General features: G+C 35.2%; 2 protein-coding genes across 3 annotated transcripts; both read right to left on the reverse strand.

Moving 5' to 3' along the window:
- Positions 1–598: 598 nt before the first annotated feature.
- On the reverse strand, positions 599–9,374 carry LOC121739436 (ATPase family AAA domain-containing protein 3A homolog). Its single transcript, XM_042131917.1, has 10 exons — positions 9,084–9,374; positions 7,373–7,527; positions 6,667–6,779; positions 6,140–6,346; positions 5,124–5,281; positions 4,620–4,879; positions 3,952–4,075; positions 2,721–3,012; positions 1,791–1,989; positions 599–1,307 (listed from the first exon to the last, which is right to left on the reverse strand). The coding sequence occupies exons 1-10, from the start codon at positions 9,271–9,273 to the stop codon at positions 1,113–1,115; spliced, it is 1,893 nt and encodes a 630-aa protein (XP_041987851.1). The 5' UTR covers positions 9,274–9,374; the 3' UTR covers positions 599–1,112.
- On the reverse strand, positions 6,819–18,208 carry LOC121739439 (LITAF domain-containing protein). 2 transcript variants are annotated; one of them, XR_006037447.1, is made up of 5 exons: positions 18,129–18,208; positions 17,736–17,881; positions 16,590–16,743; positions 13,883–14,217; positions 6,819–6,833 (listed from the first exon to the last, which is right to left on the reverse strand). XR_006037447.1 is itself a non-coding variant. In XM_042131920.1 (4 exons), exons 2-4 carry the CDS (start codon positions 17,875–17,877, stop codon positions 14,112–14,114), a joined length of 402 nt encoding a protein of 133 aa, XP_041987854.1. In that variant the 5' UTR covers positions 17,878–17,881; positions 18,129–18,208; the 3' UTR covers positions 13,793–14,111. The 2 variants fall into 2 exon arrangements, 1 of the variants encoding a protein (XP_041987854.1); XM_042131920.1 differs by lacking the exon at positions 6,819–6,833 and having other exon boundaries at positions 13,793–14,217.
- Between the last annotated feature and the right edge of the window lie 2,620 nt (positions 18,209–20,828).

Genomic DNA, 20,828 nt, shown 5'->3' on the forward strand with positions numbered 1-20,828 from the left:
AGCCATGCTCCTATCATTAGAATTTACAGATTGCTAAGTATAGTTTTATCTTTTTTTATTACTTATCATTCCATGCTTCATACAAAACATTATAAACAGATATTTCAATAAAATAAAAGGACTCAATAGAACTTGATTCCTTAAATTACATAATATACTCTGTTTTAATTAATTTTGTTTTAAATGGAAACAAAAAATAAATCTTAACCGCGGTTAACCCGTGACAATTAATACCAATTTAAATGTCACGGGTTAGCCACACTTAAGATTTTTTTGTGTTATAGCCACCCATACTTTGTTAACATTTCGGTCAAAAGAAATCAAAACGAAGTAGGTATATAATATAAACTATTTAGTTTTAGTACAAATGTACTACTAATACAATTATTATACTTGGTTTGTCTTTGTCCGACAAATTGGAAAAGTCCCAAGACAGACAAGGACAAACAACCATGAAAAGTTATACCAATTAACTTGACAGATCAAGTATGAAGAATCTGACAAAAAAGTTGTGAAACAGGCCCTTAGTATCTTAAATTTTATTTTGAAGTTTGAATGTTACAATCCGTCAAAATATTTTAAAAGGTAATTGAAATGCAGAATATATATTTTAAATGCTACATTTTCAAACACACTGGCAGTGCATTCAAAATACAAAATTGGTTCAAATGGAATATTATTGCATCTAAATTGCCTTTTAATGATATTTTATTATTTAAAGATCACGAAATTTGTGCTTGAATTTGTTTTCGTTAAATATTATGTCAGTTGCATTTATAATATACTACTGCATATATTTTTTTATATATACGGTGTTATACAAAACACATGTCTAATGGTTGTATACAGTATACACTATGGTAAAGCAAGTACACATTTATACACTGCGGATAAAACAGCTGATATTAATTTTAAAGACATGAATTGGTTGCAGTTCCTAAATAGGATATTTCACCTTATTTAATTTTACTTTTCAACCGTAACGACAACTCTTGTAATATAATCATATCATGATCAGTCAGCACAATATTACTTGGTAGTTTAGTTATGGTGAAATCATACACACTTGTATCACAGTTATTTTTGTGATTGGAAATAGTATTTTCTTTTGGTCACTTGTCCGATTCTGGTTCCTTGTCTTTTTTGCTCTTCTGCGCTTTGCCTTTCGTCTGCTTCTCAATCTTTTCTTCCTTTTCTATCTTTTCTTCTCTTTCTATCTTTTCTTCTTCTGGTTTTTCTAGTGGCGGCAGGTCGAGGAGATACGGCATCATACTCCGACTCTTCTCTTCGGCCGATAACCATTCCATCTGTGGATAAATTAAAATATTTAAAATGCACAGCTTGGTCCAGTCTATTTTAATCAAAACATATTTTTAACCATTTATGTTCAACATTTTATTATTTACTAGACAACAGAGATATATTCTGGATGTAAAGTTTGACTATATTTTGCGAATAAATGTCAAAAATGTTGCAAGTAGCATTAGCGGGCCCCTAGACGAGCAATTTTATGGCGCAATAACACGTATTGCGTATATTACGCAATACGTGTATGACCGTCTTGGGTCGATATTGAACACCGCGCGCTTTCAATCTAATTGTCAAATAAACTTCAAAAAATTGAAGCGTGATATTACAATTGACCGTCTAGGTGCCGGCTCAGAATCCTTTCTACGTTTGGACGAGTCGAGTCGTATAGATAAAATTACATCATATATTGTTACTAAAAGTACCTATTAAAAAAAACACATAAACAAAAAAATCTTACAACATTCAAGAGAAACACTCACCTTCTGTCTATGATCCCTCACAGCATCATCACAAATCTCGATACACATCTGTTCAGTGAGTCTACCGTCATCGGACGCGTAGGCAGCCGCCTGCCAAGCCACACCGAGCTTGGAGAGCGCTCGCCCTGACATACCAGCGGTGCGCTCAGCCAAGTTCTTGCACAAACCACCATAGTCAAATTGGTCCACGCTTAGACGCCTGAAACAGAAGTTAAGGTACAGTTACACATGCTCAAAACCAGCATGCTTATTAGCATGCTTAAAACAGGCATGCTGTTCGAACTCGATACATTTGCTTCTATTAAGCATGCTTATTATAAGAGAAAAACTGATTGATACCACCACAAACCTGTCAACACGTACTTAAACCATGCCCCCCGCCACCAGCGCCGCAGGTAGCATGCTCTAAAATCGTAAGCCTGTCGATTTTTGAGCATGCTCGAAATAAGCATGCTTATTTTGAGCAATGCATGGACAGTGGACACACATGCTCGTAATCAGCATTTGCTAGGTTTTTAGGTGCTTGAAATAATCATGAATGTGTAACTGTAGCTTTAGTAAGTAAAGTTTATTGTAAGGAATGTGTCTATTATACCTTTTCATGATCACCATAAGATTGGCTGGTAGAAATCGCAAAGCATTAATCCCGCCTTTGTAAATATTTGCAATCGTGTTTTTGTTGGGATCGGAATCAGAAACGTGCGTTGTTTGCTACACGAGGTAGACAACGTACGACCAAAATATAGCTATAGCATGCTTGTGCAAGTGTGATGCTGTTTTCATTAAATTTGGTTATAGGATACTTGGAGTCCTTGGGAAGGACATAGGATGGTTTTAACTAATATGTATTTTTAATATACATATAGGCATCATTGGTCAACTTAACCTGCAAACTATTTTAATCAAAAAGATAATACTGCCGAACCATACCTCTTGCCTTCACTAGCGGGTTGCAGCACAAACTTATCGAAGTACAGCCGTATAAGTCTTTCCCTCTCCTCATACCCGGGCAGTCCGAACTCAATCATCTTGTCCAAACGATCGTTGATTGCCGAATCGAACTGCTGGGGAGTGTTCGAGGCCAGGACCAACATAATTCTGCTGCTCTGGTCTGAGGTGCGGTAGAGGAATGCGTTAAGAGCCGCTCTGAGGTCTTCGCTTATATGCTCCGATGACCGCTTGCGTAGAAACGCATCTGCTTCGTCAATGAATAGAAGTACGCCTGCAAATAAAAACATTTTCGTAAAATAAATTGACTACTAAATTACAGATTCAGTAGTCGCTTTATTAAAATTATATTTATCTATCTTGTTCCTAATAGGCATGATGACTTTTTATTTTTCTTATCGGTAATTGAAAGATACTTAAAAAATAGAAACATTGCTGAAAGAATGACTCTGATAGCATAAAAATTCACCAAGATATGACAATTCAAATACCTCATAAAAAATACCTGCCTGAAACGCCCTATACAAAGTGCTACGAAAGTATGACGTCAGTCTTTCGTAGTTTGTACGAATCGGGAGACAACTTTGTTCGACAGGTATATTAAATATTGCGTTTATGAAAGTGGTTTCATAACAAAAGTTGCTTTTAATTGCATAAGTTATCGAATTGTATACAAATATTAAGAAATTTAATTGAAAAAAAATTCGACTTGAATATCCAACTTTGAAGGCGCATAGCAAAAAAAAATACATTTTTTACCGTGATTTCTTTATTTTATTAACAAAATTCGCTAATCTTTGACCTTGTCTTCATCCCTATTATAAACACGTATTTAAAATAACTTTATAGTGCCAACTTCTAATATAATATTTTGTAGTTTGTTTAATTTATAAACACACCTGTGAATAGGACTGTATAGCATTGCACAAACCTCATTAGCTTTAAATGCTGTTTAAATTAAGTTTAATAATCGTATATCTTATTTGGTAAATAAAAAATAAAAATGTTGAACCTAATTTGAGAATGGCGGTCGTTATAAATCATCTCATCCGCCTAAGCATTGTGAAACATGTTCAAAGTGACATTAGCACCCAACTCGCGTAGATTCGCCCGCTTGTTTGAAGTCTTAGTTCTGTCTAGTCTATTACGTAGGTCCGCCATCCTATGAATCAACTTCCCTGATAGTACATATCAGGCAACCGATAAGACTCACCTTTTCTGCTGGTGTTGGCCCAGTCGAACACTTTGTGTATAGCCGCCACTGCATCTTTGCCCATTGGGGCCACATCACCACCAGTCATTATAGCGTACTCCATACCAGAATGCTTTGCCAATTTCTAAAGAGAATACAAAAAAACTTCTTTAAAGAGTTTAGGCTGAGAGTAATGTTGGCTAATGACTATACAAAATATGAATTTTTACTTTATAATATTCAGTATTCAGCTATTTATTAATCCTTAAAATTGTGTTTTTGGCCGAATTAATAGTAATTGTAATAATTTTAAGATGTATTGCCCTTGCATAAAAGAAAATGCCCCAATTATCTAAGACAAATATAAACTTAAAATTATGAATGCCAAAGTATTTTTAGCTCCACACTAACTGCAATGACCGTCCTTCCACTCGACTTCCATAATAATAATAATGAATATGAGGTATTGTACTGACAATTTTTTTTTTACAATGTTAGATCTTTTTCAAGCAATGACGAAGAATTTTATTCATAGGCAGATGGTGGACCCACATCATTTTGTCAGGTTGTGTCAATTCAATGTTAGTGATTTATCGGCTGCGTTTGATACAACGCAACCAAATTACGTAGGTCCGTCCTGCCTAGAATGTATGCCTCTGATAGTATCTCCAATGTGGTTAAAAACTTACTTTGGAGAACAACGTTTTGCCCGTACCGGGGGGCCCGTACATGAGTAAATTTCTGTAGAATCCCCTATTGACTCTGGTATTCTTGGTCGCTATGGCAATATCCCTCAACCGTCTCTCGAGGGTTGGCGCTAGGACCACCCCGGCTAGGGCATCCGAGGGTTTCCTGAAAGCTGCTACTGCCTTGGACACCGTCAGTATGGGATGCTTGACTGCCTCCAGTAGGGAGAATCTTGAGGTCTCGTTCACGAGAGTCGGTTTGCCTGTGAAACATAGCACACTGGAGAACGTGTATATTTCCGGGATAAAAACTGTCCTATTCCCGGGACTCAAAGGATCACCATACCAAATTTCAGCAAAACCATTTCAGCGGTTTGCGGCGTGAAGAGGTAACAGTGTAGGCCACTTTATTCTCCATGTACGAAATTTATGGCCCCGTAGGACGCTGCCGCCTCTTGGCGGCGACCTATACGGCCTATTTATATATCCAGCTAGGCTATCACATACCGATTCTCGCCTCGATGAAGCGAGCTGTCACCGAGGTGGCTCCTTTAGCCGAGTACACGCCGAGTGCGAGCAGCGAGAGACCGCCGGCCGCAGCTAGCGTCTTGTCCCAGTCTGTGACGAGGGCGTTGAGACCCGTGCCGATGACGCTACCAGCTGTCCTGTTTAACAAGAAATGGATACAATTGAAGACATGAGGCCCCTCATGTCTGTGGGTGGGTAATTAACAATTTGAAAATTGTTAGTTACATCTTTTTCATAAATGGGGGCTTTAGGACCGTGAAAAAGTTTGGAATCAAAAAATGTGGATTTTATGTATAGTCAGATGATAAAGTACGTTACAATGCTTGTTCAAATTATAAAGGAATAAGGGAAAATATTAATAGCAATTACCCTTATGTTATAAAATGTTTATCTACTTCATCCTATTACTATCAGAGAAGTTGATTCAGATGGCGGACCTACGTAATTTGGTCGCGATAATATGTCAAAATCATCCGACCGATCACAGCTAACATTGAATTGACATAAGCCGACCATAATATGTCGTAGGTCAACTGCCTAGGAATCAATTTCCTCGATGGTACTTATTGTAGATCCATTGGAAGTTTTTACGAGTATTACGTAACGCGATTAGGGAGAAGATAAGGAAACGCGTTACAAATGCGACTAACAAGCGTTAAAGTCGATGTGCTATAGGGCCCTCAGTGTGAACAAACAAATTATGCAAAACGGTAAAAAGTCTAGACAAACTATAGTTTTAGCAACACGCTTAAGTGTGTTATTTAAGTTATGTGCTTAATTAATAACTCATTTTCTCAATTTTGTCTTAATTGTGGTTTAATTAAGACAAAATAGAAAAAAATTGATCTCTCTGTAACAGTGACACGTAACATGAAACCTAAAGTTTCTTCAGTTTTATCTAAGGCTGCCTTCACATTAAGTCGCGAGTAGTGCGGCAGCCGCGCGACTCGCGACTTAATGTGAAGGCAGCCTAAAGGACAAACAAGTATACTCACTGTATACTCTCCAAAATAGTAGTCCTATTCTCCGCAGCCTTGAGTCTTATTTGCTCCAGTGTGATGTCCCTGTTCTCTCGGTCAGCCTTGGCCCGGGCTCTGGCTTCTGCCTCGATAGCTTTGAGTTTGTTCTTCTCTCGAAGTTCCATTTCGTGCTCTATCGTGGCCCGCCTGAGTGCCTCCTGCTTAGCTACACTCTCCTCTTGTCTGTAGATTATAAAACACATTTTTATAATCAGCTACTACCTACTCCTGGTCAACGTTTTTTAAGGTTAGGGTAAAAACGGGACCCTATTACTGAGACTTCGTGTCTGTCCGTCAGACAGACGTCAAGAAAAACATTTTTTGTGGGTTAGTAGTTAGGTACTTACACAAATGCTTAAGAGTGACCATTAATAAACCTCCTCATTTTCATGCACTGATCTGATTAAGATATGTATGAAGTTTTTATTTATTTTTTTAATTTCAAGGAAACAAAATGCTGTGGAACATGTAGCACTTAATAATAATTTGCATTATCAACTTACTTCTTCAATATCTCGTCTTGTGACCTCTGTTGCTGAACGAGTTGCTCCTCATACCTCTTCTTTGCCAGCTGATCTTGGTACTGAGCTCTCATTTGATGTTGTTTAGTTTCTTCCTGCATTTGCATAAAAAATAAATAAAAACTTTTTTCCACTGACCATAAAATTACCTATTAAGATAGAGTACACAGAAAATATTCCATTTGTCTCTATCTCTGGCTGTTCTGAATCCCTTTTTCCTGAATTTGTACAAATACACTAGTAATATGAAAAAGCATTTAATTTTGTGTTAAGTTTGTAGTATGTCCACAGTGCAAATTGACCTCATAATATGTAAATTTATGTTATTTTAACTAGTCACTCGCTGATAGTGACTTAATAGAAGTGTGCTTAATTCCTAAGACCTAAATACAAAGTACATCGGTATATTTCAAAATTTTTCATGATGGTATGGAAAAATAACCACAACCTTCCCTTTTTTATCATGAATGTATGTTTGTGAAATGTGAATACATGCTAGTTTATATCTTGTCTCTTCATCTTTATTATTTTTTTATTGAAATAGTTCTCTTGACCTCTGGCGACCCCTCTACAAAAGCTTGAACCCACAGGACACAGGTTGAAAAACACTGTAGTATATATACTCGTATATACTAATTTTTTGTCTATTAAAGTTATATACAACTTTAATAGACAAAAAAATCATTACCTGTAGTGTTTTCCGTCTCTCCTCATGATCGATCCTCTTTTGCTCCACCTTGGATTGCTCAATAGCAGCTTCATACTCTTTGATCTTGGCCATCTGCTCCTGTTGGCGAGTGGCTTCTTGCAGCTTACTGAGTTCCAATGCCTCCTTTGCATGCCCTATAAGATTTTTAGTTTTATATGAGTGAAAGGACAATATTATGTTTAAGATATATTTTTATAGTAAAATAGAATAATATGACTTCAAGCTTAAGGCTGCCTTTCCACCAGAGATGTGTTGCGAGGAATGTGTCTTTAAGAACTAATAGAATCGCTTCATTGACGTGAGCTTGCCATGACATCGCTCAGCAAGGCAATGCTATTGGATCTTAAAAACACATTCCTTGCAACACATATCTGGTGGAAATGCAGCCTAGTGGTAGTGCACTCTTATAATTAAATGATAATTTAATAATAATAATAACAAGTGCTAAGGACATATTTTATTTCTGATTAATGAATTTAATGCTATAATCTGCAAGTGAAAGAAACAATTACCATTTTCTAGTGGTTAAGGCATATGATAACTTCTTTTTTTCAATAAAAGAAAGAAGGATCAAATAATCAACATCAAATACATAAGAAATGAAACAATCAATACAAACATGTTTTTGGGTGTAAACAAGCTTCTTGTTGTTTTATTCATATAAAAATTATAATTAAGAATGGTTGATTTTGACACAATATTTACTGTAACAAATAAGTACAAATAAGATATTTACTGTAATCTCTATCTTAAATATTAGGTTACTGTATATAAATATTAGGTTACTACGATAACAAATTGCTGTTCTAAATAATATTATGTTACAGATAGATAAAGAAGTTTATCTAGTGAGTGTTTTAAGCTTCTTTCATGTCTTATTTGAATGTAGTTTAATTTGTACTTGTTTAATTAATATTAACAGTACAGATTTTGGCAAACACGTCATATCCTAAAGTTAGTCTGAGTGGAGTAGTAAGTATTGTGTAAAAATAATTTCAAATATTTGTACCAAATTTTTATAATATTTGCAAGCATCAACAATCAGGAACTGAGGTTTTATTAAAGTTTAAAATTGATTATTACAGAGTAGATTACAGATTATTTTTATCATAGTGGTCCCTGACTAAGAAAAGGTTGGAAATTAATGAGATCACTAAGTGCAGGGCCCATTAGAATTTCACAAAAAAAATATTTTTACAACATTTGCCAGCATTGAGAATCAAACAGCATAGCAGGTATTGAAAATGAATAAGCATTGACCAGTGTCAAATGAAATGTATAATACACTAAATCATGGGTGTAGTCAATTTTTTAGTATTAAGGTATGCCGCACGCCTGTTCTTATTTTAATTTTGTGAACCCCCTAAACCCTCCCCCTGGCTACGCCCATGCAATAAATAAAACTACATCACAGTGAGTCAAAAGCCGAGCAAAAATATAGAAAATATAGTACTATCTTCCCTACACACAAGTCCTATAGGAATTTATACAAGTTTATAGCATTTAAACATAGACTATTTTTTTACAAAATGTTATCGCTCGTGATGATATAGTACTTTAAAAAAATACATATAGAAAAATTTTGCTCAGCATGTACCAAATGCGATCATCATGATAAGATTTGAGGTTAGAGTTGCATTATGCAATACTTGAAAACGTGATGTTATATTCAAAAATCATGACTACTTACTGGATCGCTCGAGCTCCTTGGCCGCAGCAGCAGCTCTCTCGAGTGCACTGGAGTCGAATCTGTACGCTTCCATAGCCTTTTTCTCTGCTTTTGTAAGGTTTACGGGAGCAGAAGCGGCATTTCCACCATCCATCGGTGGCTCATCAGCAGGCGGCTGAGTAGGCCGACTGTATCCGAACAACCAAGACATTTCTGATAAATGTTAAACTTTATTCATCAAACAATTAATAAAATGAGAAAAACACAACAATTTTAGAATTCCAGTTCACATTCAAGACCAAATTCAAGACAGCACAGACAGCAGACTTCAAAGGTCAGCCGGACAACCATAGACAAGTTTTTTTTTTCTAAAACATAGGACACCGGGAGTGTACTTTGCCAGAGACTTTGCCACATAATCGAAAGTTGAAAAAAAATGACACACCCTACCCATGTCAAAAAAATATATGATAGCCCTGATTCCTGAAAATCCTGAACCCAAAAAATAACACTAAGCCAGTGCACTAAGCGCTTATTCCACCTTTAGCGCTTATTTCACTTGTCCTATTTAGAAGTCCTAGCTAGGATCCTACATAGGAGACTAATTAGAAGCTTCTTATTCCCTTTGTCCTAATTTAGTGACGAAATCAGTTGTCATTTTGGTCAGACGTCTTCTTAATGCGTCCAGTTCTATCAAAGCAACAAAAAATTGGTCTTCTCATAGGCTTAGCTGTTGGCTCAATGAAAATAAAAATAAATAAAAGACGAAAAAGATGGTTGAAAGAATTTTTGCTCCACGAAAAATTATGAATTATTCAGAACTTTCTGAACTACTTGGAACCAACAGACTCAAGAAATTACCTACGAATGGATTCCAGATCTTATAACGTAATATAAATTGACTTTAATACAGATTTAGCAGTTCCCACTACAGATAAAAGGTTGAAACCATCTGGCAACACTGATTTAGTCAGCTTAAAGCCAATTTATTTCCAATTTAGGATCCTAGCTAGGATCCTAGCTTTCTAAATGTTATTCCACTTGACTACATTTTTTAGGATCCTAGCTAGGACTTCCTAGCTAGGATAAGTAGAGTAAGCGCTAAATACTAAATTTAGACGTCTAAATGATTTAGTAACTAAATTAAGTCAAGTGAAAATTGGAATAGCATTTAGAAAGTTAGGATCCTATAATTAGTGTACTAAATCGGAAAAAGTCTAGCTTCTGACTGACTAAATCATTTAGCATCTTTGTTAGGAAGCAATTTAGAAAGGTGGAATAAGGTTAAGGTAAGGCCCCCACAACACCATAATAATTATATTATGTATGCTGTGAGTTGTGACCATAATTAATAATTATACTCCAACCGGAGCTTAGATGGGCTTGTACTTGCCCCAAAACTAGGAAAGTCCGTCTACAAGATGTTTCTTTGAAATATCAACTTTATTTGCCACACAATTAATACGTGGGTACATCTAGCGTCTGTGTAAAAGGGCCCATTCACGTGAATGGGCCTCACTGATTGGTTCACACTCGGCGTTACCGCCGCTAACACAGAGTGTGAACCAATCAGTGAGGCCCATTCACGGCAGGACTGCACAGCAGTCTTCCGTGAATGGGCCTCTTTAGGTTTATAAAAGATTACTTTGTCATCTACTGTGAACACCATCTTTCTAGTCATTACAAAAATAGGGGCAGCTCAAAGCCAACTTCAAATAAAGTATGCCGGTCTTCCCCAAGTTGACCTACTTAAAACCCCACGTAACGCAGCATGCTGCACGATTCAGGAACTCACGAGAAAGTACTTGAATTCCTTTTCTTATTATTGTTTTAGACAAAAGGAATTATTGTACTATCAAAGAAGTTGATACCTAAGCAGATGGGGTCCCCCATCTGCTTAAGTATCAACTTCTTACGTAGTTTGGTCGCGTTACGTTAAAATCAGCCGACAGATCACAATTAAAATTAAATATTTACACGATCCGACCAAATGACGTCGCGTTGGTCTGTCAACTGCCTAGGAATCATATTCCTCAATGGTACCTATGTGTTGTAAATTTCCTAATTATATATAAGTACTTTGTGGTTGTAAATAATTCTCTTTTATATTTGCTTTTCATCTCGTTTTTCTTAGTTTTAGTAATAAAATGTTGTACATAACTTTGAACTGTTTAATATCAGACTTTTTAGCCTTTTTAGGCATCTGTCAAGAGTCAAGATAATGAGAACAATGACCAATCAAAGAGAATGTCATATACTACGTAACAAGAGGTCGGACTTAGAAGAAAAAAAATTAACATTTATTATTTTTTTAAATTGAAACTAAAGTTAAAATTTTTAAGTGCAAAACCTTCCACTCTAAACATGCCAAAAATTAAAAAAAAAAAGAAATGAGCTCAAATAAATGTTTTATTTCAATAAAAAATATTGTACATAGCTAAATAAACACAAAACAATAAAACAGATTTAATCCACAAGGTTTAGGCAACAAATCCGTCCGCTGCTTACGCTCCGATTCCGAGTGGACGCGCATCTTTATACATACACACATAAGTATTATTACTTTGTTTTGTTATACCTTGTACATACGACAGCTGAAATATATCGCGTGGGCTCAGGCCAGCTGTATACCACCTCACTTGATCAGAGGATTTTCCCTTAGTGGCCGCACCTCTCATAATCCCATACCTTCCTCCTCCTCCTCCTTAAATCTTCATAACAACCATTGCCTGCAGACTAAAATGTTGCAAACTAGTACAGGGACCTAAAAATCTGAAATTAATGAAAAGTTTTTCATTTACTACATTTCCATACATAAATAATTATAGATCATAACCTTAACGTGCAATTAATTACTACAATAAATCAATAGACACATTTCAACATTTTCGAAATTAACTGCATACATACTGATACATTATAATATTTTCCATGAAATAATAATCTATCTTTTTCATATTATTATAGTTTAAGTTGTAAATTATTATACAATTATGCAAATAATCACTATGACATACTTTGTATTAGAACACAGTATGACATAGTTATGTTTTGCTTCAATTTATAAATTTACGGTTATATTTACATTTTACAATGGCTTACCTTTTGTTTTCAATAATTAATCCACTAATTTACAATTTTTGAAAGAGTTGCTACAAAATAATTTTCACTGAAAATCGAACTTTGAGTTTTAAACTTCTTCTTCGTCTTTTTTGTCAACCAATCACAGTCGATCTTGCTTAAAAATTGCACAGATTATCCAACTTAATTTAGTTGCTACGTTTAAATTTGGAACCCAATTTTTTTTGTTCGAAAGTTTCACCCACCTGTGACCAATGACGGCAATATGTCAAATCGAAGAAGGGACAGTAAAATACTATCAAAACATGAGAAATGGCTTCGGCCTGATGAAAAAACTTATTATTCATATGATTGATATCAAAGAATTAGCTTCGGCCTGATGAAAAATCTATTACAGATGGTTAATATAAAAGAATTGGCTTCGGCCTTCACTATCATTCATTAAATAGAGAAAATATAGAAATGGCTGTATGGGCAACGCTCCCTTTGCCTGTCCCGACCGGGACGAATTAACAAAAAAAAAAACCTCAATGGTACCTACTTGTTTTCATGACTTCTCTTTGCTAAGTACATGTCGATCAGTCATCAGGCATTACTCATAACTCTCATAAGTTGACTCTCAGGCACAACTTACAAGTCACAATACCTTATCAATTATCATATTATGGTCCAAAGAGTTGTAAATACTAAATGAAAAAGCAAACAAGTTGTTAATCAATGTATATATTGTAAATTTAGTTGCAGTAAGTATAATTAAAATACAACTTTTAATATAAATAAGTGGTGCATACTCGCCTAAATAATGGCAAGTAGGGTAGTGTTGTATAGTCCTTTAAACATTAATCACAATATTCTATATATTAAGTCAAATTATGTAAGTCCTTAAAACTATGTTTATACCTAGCTGAAAAGTAACTGCTGCCTGCTTGTATAGATTATACAGGGACACACTGCACACAAGTACTATTAACAAAAATATAAATACATGTATTTAGGTGACAAATTATCGCAAAACATACAACATATTAATAATATGTATTATATTTATTTATAAGTTTTATAAAAAAGCTTGAAATTCAATTCACAACTTCCTAAGGATTTTCAGAACACAATACAGGTAACAGGCTATCTTAGAAAGTAATACTACATGCATTCAAACAAGTTACATATCAGTCAACATTAATAAATAGATGAAAATCAACTGGAAGAAATTATTGTTTCTTATATATGACAACAGTTTCATAATATTAAAAATATTGCTTCTAAGGTTACACGGCAAGTCTTATGTTAGAGGATTATTTCTACATATTATGTACACTACTAAAATTGTAAAGGACATAAAAGTTGTAAAAGTAAATATTATAAAAATATCAATATTAAAAATGCTGATTTGTTAGGACACTTATTTATATTACTTAGCTATAAATTAATAGATACCATATAAATATTTTTTGTTACATCTTAAATTAAATATTATTGGTAGTAAAGAGGCTTAGTGCAATATATTTTTAACTGGATAATAGTACAGCTCATAGAATAATTTCCAGCATTACAAATTGATAAGTGACACGGAACATTCTTAGGGTGACTATTCAAAATCGAACTTATTTGAATTTGGAGCTGCATCGCGCCACGTTTCTCATCACCACTCTTGAAAGTTCATTTTGAACCATTCTTTTGTAATCTAGCCCTTACTTAATGAGACATGTCTGGAAAATATTACTTATAATATTCTTTACAATTTAACTTCTATGATTGTGATTATTCTGTGATGAACAACAACTAGTATCAGTCTACTTAGTCAGTACTCTACTCTTAAAATAGAGATTGCAAAGTCAGATCATTTGTAGGGGCGTTTTCAGAGTCATGCAAACTTTTTTTTTATATTCACGGCAAATCTTTGTGCATATGTAAATTCACATCACTCCTTAAACATGCATATAATATATGAAGAGATTATTAGATAAATTATCTTCTATAGCGGCCGAGATAAGTCCCACAGTTGGGACACTTGTGATGAACATCCATACAGCTTTCAATGCAGCAAGGGATAAGACAGCATCCGCAGATACAACTGGAAATTAAATGACAAGGTCCATGTTATCTTTGGTAAACTACACTACAAACTATACAATATTATGCTAAAATCAACTTCGCCTCCATATTTTCGAGCAAGGTGTTAGTAACTTCTGCATGTTATAGAGCAGTGTTTCCCAACCTTTTTCTGCCACTGTCCCCTAGGAAATTATGTACAGTTTTTAGGGACCCCCTTAATAAAATAAACAGTAAAAAAATCTGATTATAATATATATGGCCCAGAGACAACACCGCGGACCCCCATACATATACTCACGGACCCCCAGGGGTTGGGAAACACTGTTATATGCCCGGTTCCTATATCTAACGAATCGTCACTGTACATCAGCTACCAAACGTTTTTCACTTACGGGTAACGAACCGTTAAAGGCGTTTCACAAAGTTATTTTAGCTTCTACCTGCTACGAACAGTCGTTAGTAACGCGCTAACCGAAGCCCTCCCGACGGTAATACTGCGTTTTGATATTAAAGACCTACTCATTTCAAATTTATGGTAACCAATGTTTATTACCGGCTTGATCACATAATAATCACTTAAATAATCCGCGTTTTATTTAATTTGCTTTGTTACGATGAAGAAAAAAAACATTTTAGTAGAAAATGTAGTTTTACCAAGTTTTACCCATTATCGCCGAAGAGAACAAAACGCAAAATACCTATTATATATTGTGATCATTGATTTGACATTTAAAATAATATTTAAAATTAAAATTTAAAATGCTTAAAATAATGAAAAACTAAAATTAATAAATAAATTAACATATCCCTACTTGATCACAGTAGGTTAACCAAATTTGGAAAAAAGTATAGTATTAAGTGTTTATTCAATTAGTAAGTATAAACAAAAATAATGTTACTTGATTAGTTTTTTGTAAACTAAATTTTTTTGCAAAATGACCCGGAAAAGGCCAATTTGACTCTCTTTAAAAAAAATTATAAAGAATATCGATCTCGGAGTTTTACTCTAATGTTTATATAGCTATCAACTATAATATTTTGAAAGAAAAACAAGGTGGAACAAAATTGAGGTTTTTATCACACTGTGCATCGTAAGTAGGTTCCTTTCCAGGCACCAAAAGTAAAATAATTTTGATCATTCTATTTTTAAGCAACAAATTAAAACAGTCACTACATACATACCTGCAGGTTCCCTTCACTTTTAAGTAAGGGTATATTATATTTTCAGCAAGTAAGCTTTCAACGCACGGTTTATCTAGTCGAAATCTAAGCTAAAAATCTGAATGATCCTATGATTGTTACCACTATTTTCGTCGGAATCAGATCCATTCCAGTCTGATAAAATTTCTAGATGACTAAGATCAGTCTGATCACTGTCTGAATGAGACATGAGTATTTCTCACAATATTAAAGAACACAACAACGTTCAACCGCCTGATTTCGCGCGGTATGTCTCGTCTATCGTCTAGTAAACTTGGACGTAACAAAATAATTTATAGAAACGCCACATGCTGCCATGCCCATACAATAACCTAACGGTCCGTTATAAAAGCCCTCCCTACCGCCTACCATCCGCAGGTACCAAGCATACGGTAACTTTGCTTACGAAACGTTTTTTATAGAAACACTTTCGGGTTACGCCTCGTCCTCGAATCTACCATCCGTAAGCAAAACGATTCGTTTTGTGTATATTGGAACCGGGCAATAGAGCACAATAACCATATGAGTGTTGTAACAGTAAAAAAAATTGCCGTCTTTTTGCATAAATGGAGACTTTATGGGAATATGATTTGAAATTAAAAAAAAAATGAAAGTTTTTGCCAGATATAATATTAGCCCGCGTAAAATATATATTTCACAGACAAATTAGTCCACAAAAAATAGCCAATGATCCTTTATGTGGTCTGATTCTTATATGTGCCAAATAACAGAAAAATTACTCCAGTAGTTCGTAGATAAGCCCTTTCAAATAATTTCCCCCTTTTTTTCCACATTTTCCTCTATTTCTCCACTCCTATTAGTGTTAGCGTGATAAAATATAGCCTATAGCCTTCCTCAATAAATGGGCTATCTAACACAGAAATAATTTTTCAAATCGGACCAGTAGTTCCTGAAATTAGCGTGTTCAAACAAACAAACAAACTCTTCCGCTTTATTATATTAGTATAGATTTAATCTCAAAGTAGCAGTCCAAACTGTTAATAATTGTCTGAAAGACACAATAATTACAGCCTATAAAATTTTAAGTATGTAAATTAAATTTTTTTCATTCATGGCTTTGAGATAGATAATAGAATTTATAAGTGTTGTTGTGCTGTGCCATTAAAAGTCATTAAAACTTTAAGAAAAGTAATTTCATGCAGTTTCTTTCATGATTCAATTAATACATACCAAAATAGGGCAATTATGGCACTTGATATGTAGGCAATGAGTCCTGGTTTCTTCTTGGTGACGGTATTTATCTCAGCGTGACAACTCGGGCAGATCATGTGGGTCGGTTGGGACCCGACTGGCACTACTGTTGTGACAATAGCAGGACCTGATGCTGAAAAAAGTTTTGAATTAAATTGTTTACTACTGGTAAATAATAATAAGTGGAAACATGTGATAAAAGCAACATGATGTTTAAAACTTAACTAACTTCCAAGTTTTATATGAATATAATTGCATTGAGGTAATAATAATGATGAACATTATAATAAACCAGCATCATAACAAACAATAATTATTCGTTTTTAGGGTTCTGTACCCAAAGAGTAAAAACGGACCCTATTACTGAGACTTCGATGTCTGTCTGTCTTCAGGCTGTAACTCAAGAACTGCTGCTTTTCTGAAATGTTCACAGCTTGTGTATTTTTGTTGCCGCTATAACAACAAATACTAAAAATACAATAAAATTAATATTTAATATTTATCCCATACTACAAACTTTATTTTTTTAGGTTTTTTTGTTCCTAATCAATAATGGTAACAGCTAGGCACTTGAAATATACACAAAAATCTTTACTTAATTATAATTAAAGATTATTTATACTTATATAATTTTATTAATAATTATTAAAGTACAAATATAAATATTTGTACTTTAATAATTAATAATTAAATTTTAATTAAGTAAGTTAATATTATCGATACAAAAAAAACAATTTTTTGCCTACATTTGCTCTATATTGGTACCCTTCATGCGCGAGTCTGACACGAACTTGGCCGATTTCTTTAGATTCTTTGTCATATTTTTGAATAGAAAATAGAAAACATTATTAATACTCATATTAACGACATTTGAAATGTTTCAGTAGGTTTGTCTGTATGATACATAACAGTAATTTTAAGGTGTTTTAAATAAACAAGACAATGTTTTGAAATCATCTTCAACATATTACATACACAGTGAGGAAACACATTTAGAATATATAACAGCTTCCCACTCCAAAAGAACTGTTACAAGGGCATGTGTTAGTCATACTCAAAAATACTTTGAAGGTCATTATTATTTTTATTATTATTCTATAAATTTAAGTATAATTTTATACTTACTAGGTGAGTATTGTGGGGTGTAGGGGCTAGATGGGCCCACTCCCCCAACGGCTTGAGAGTAGCTAGGCGGGGCAGCAGGAGGGGGCTGCATACTTTGCACATTACTCCACATATAAGGTGGTGGCTGGCCACCCTTCTCCATTTCTCTGTAAGTTGTAACAAATTCAGGGTATTACTGACGTTATGCACGCACGTTTACGCTCTCGTGTGATGCAACACAATGCGTTTCTATTTTTAGGTATGATTAAACATTGAAACGGACAGAGATGTTAGTTTGCTCGAGTTATTAGTGCTGTTATCATTGTTTGTAGTATGAACTTATGGATACATTTATAATGCGATTGATAGGTAGTTATAATTGGAGTAAAATAAAAAGTAGTAGCTTATGTTTACCTGGGCTTTATATATGATAATAAACAAAATTGTAGCAAAAATTTAATAACAGCTACAAAAGTTTCTTGGCATTAGCATTCTCTTTGGGCCGACCATCAGTGTTGCCAACTATTCAGAATATTTTCCCCCTAAAGCAACTGCAAAACCCACTAAATTTCAACCAAAACTCCCCAAAAAATCAAAACAATTAATTTGGGTGTGTTCTACTAAGCGCGCAAAACGCTGAAATACACCTTCAACAGGCCAAACAAACAAACAGGCCAGCAGTTTTTAATTATACCTACCAATATACTTCAATCTTTTTTTCATTACATACAACGACAAATATAATAATCTGTCAGCCTACTCTCAGCAGTGTCAGCTGGTACGACTCATAGACTATAGAGATATGTACTTTGTGTGGCAGTTCCATCATAAAGGTGGGTTTCGGATATTTGCCGCGAACGCGAGCGACCGCGACCGGTAAAAAATTCCAATAAAATGCTACTTTATGATATAGAATATATTATAAAGGTATCATTTTCTACTGACATTTGCGTGGCGACCCATGCTGCCGCCGGCGCGGCGGCGGCGTAAAAGCTAGAGGTTGAGTAAAATGAAACCTATAGCCTTTGTCATAAAGTGACATTTCGTTTGAATTTTCGTCCGTCGCGGTCGCTCGCGGCAAAGATTCGAAAGCCACTTTAAGGTTGTTATAGAAAAAAATATTCCATTCTTCAAAAATTTTACCCCCAAAATATCCCCAAAATGTTTTATCCCCTAAAAACTACCACTAAATTTATTTTTTTCCACTAAATTTAGTGGGAAATCCCCATTGTTGGCAACACTGCCGACCATAACTACTTTTTTTTAATTCGTCCAACCATAACTCAGGGCTTCATAACGTTATCGAATACCCGAAAAAATATCGTTACGTACCGGTATTTTCATAATGGTAGCCAGATAACGGTTTTTTTTATCAAAATCTAGTAACATAACCAAAAAATATCGTTATGAAAATACCGGTAAATATAACGATATTTTCTGGTATCGGGTATGCGGTATGCGTCGTGCACCAAATCTCACTCGCAGCCCAACTTCCAACTTCCGAGCACCAGTTTTTTATACGTGGGAGAGCCATGCTTCGGCACTAATGGGCCGGCTCGACCGGATGAATACCACGTTCTCATAGAAAACCGGCGTGAAACAGCGCTTGCGCTGTTTCGCCGAGTGAGTGAGTTTACCGAAGGCATAATCCCCTCCCCTATTCCCTTCCCTTCTCTTCCCTACCCTCCCCTATTAGCCTATTCCCTCTTTAAAAGCCGGCAACGCACCTGCAGCTCTTCTGATGCTGCGAGTGTCCATGGGTGACGGAAGATGCTTTCCATCAGGAGTGCTAGCACGGCGACCAGCAGAAATGCGAAAGTATGGACAAACTGTGGAAATAAACCTAAGGTGCCGTTCCGATCTTTTTTCGTTCCGAAAAATTTAATTAAAATGCCACTTTATGACAGACTATAGTCACAAACTGATAAACTTAAGGTGCCGTTCTGATCTTTTTTAGTTCCTAATAATTCAATTAAAAAGCCACTTTATGACAGACTATAGTTCTAAAAATTCAAATAATATCCTCCATTATGACATATACTATAGTGTGTCATAAAGTGGCATTTTAATTGAATTTTTCGGAACGAAAAAAGATCGGAACGGCACCTTAGGTTTATTTCCACAGTTTGTCCATACTTTCGCATTTCCGCTGGTCGCCGTGCTAACGCTACTAGTGACCCGTTTGCTCGTTCGCCCCCTTATTTTTATTAAAAAAAAACTTTGACTTAACAATTCAAGATGGTGCTGCAATTTGTTTAGTCAATGAATGCAGAAAATTATGCAAGGTCCTACCTACCTATGTCCGTATTTATTTACTTGTTTTAATTGTGGCGAATGCGGGGGATTGGCAAAATATGGATAATTATTTGTATGTCTTAGTATTTATTACTAGAATTCTAAGTTTAATACATATATATTTTGTAGACTGTAGTTAAAAATATCAACACATTTAAAAAAGGAAGCACAGAATTATGTGATAGCATTTACAAAATATGTAGGTATTATAACACGGAGAATATTTTAAGGAGCGTCGGATCAGAGGCGCTTTGCACACGACGGGGTGGGGCGGACCGGGCAATTTCGCCGCGAACGATAGCACAAAGAATCCTACAACATGTATTACCAATGCACACCAAGGGCAAAAAGACCGCTCCGCAGGTCCCTGGCGTCCGTGGATCACACAAACCAGTTTACATGCAGTAACGCAGACGGCGCGGCGGCGCGAGGCGGCAGCTAGTTCTATTCTCTCTATCTCCACTAGAACGAACGTCCTGAACTGACTGCCTCCACTCGTCGTGTGCTTTGTGTACCACCTCACCCCGTCGTCTGCAAAACAACAGAGTCAGTCCGGCAGCCAGCGCACGGCGCACGTTCTGACAATACAATAATTTACTATACAAACCATAAATTAGTAATATTTGAACAAAGATACTGAGTACTGACCATGTCATTCTCATTGGACGTCATTTTTCCTATACCTACCTACTGGTCACCAGACACGTCTAGTTTAATTTTGTGCATACTGCATACTGAATTGACTGATTAAATTAAGTACTTATTTTACAAAAGGTAGGTAACGTTATCAAAGAACATATATTTACCGTTATAAATCCT

The sequence above is a fragment of the Aricia agestis genome, chromosome Z, assembly GCF_905147365.1.
Source record: "Aricia agestis chromosome Z, ilAriAges1.1, whole genome shotgun sequence".
Taxonomy (NCBI): Eukaryota; Metazoa; Arthropoda; class Insecta; order Lepidoptera; family Lycaenidae; genus Aricia; species Aricia agestis.

Coding starts and splice junctions, on each gene's coding strand:
- LOC121739436 (XM_042131917.1), bottom strand. CDS start 9,273: ATGTCTTGGTTGTTCGGATACAGTCGGCCTACTCAGCCGCCTGCTGAT. Junction 4,880..5,123: donor CTTCATCGAGGCGAGAATCG/GTATGTGATAGC, acceptor TATGTTTCACAG/GCAAACCGACTCTCGTGAAC. Junction 4,076..4,619: donor GCAAAACGTTGTTCTCCAAA/GTAAGTTTTTAA, acceptor TATTCTCTTTAG/AAATTGGCAAAGCATTCTGG.
- LOC121739439 (XM_042131920.1), bottom strand. CDS start 17,877: ATGGAGAAGGGTGGCCAGCCACCACCTTATATGTGGAGTAATGTGCAA. Junction 16,744..17,735: donor CACCCCACAATACTCACCTA/GTAAGTATAAAA, acceptor AACTTTTTTCAG/CATCAGGTCCTGCTATTGTC. Junction 14,218..16,589: donor GCCATAATTGCCCTATTTTG/GTATGTATTAAT, acceptor TTTAATTTCCAG/TTGTATCTGCGGATGCTGTC.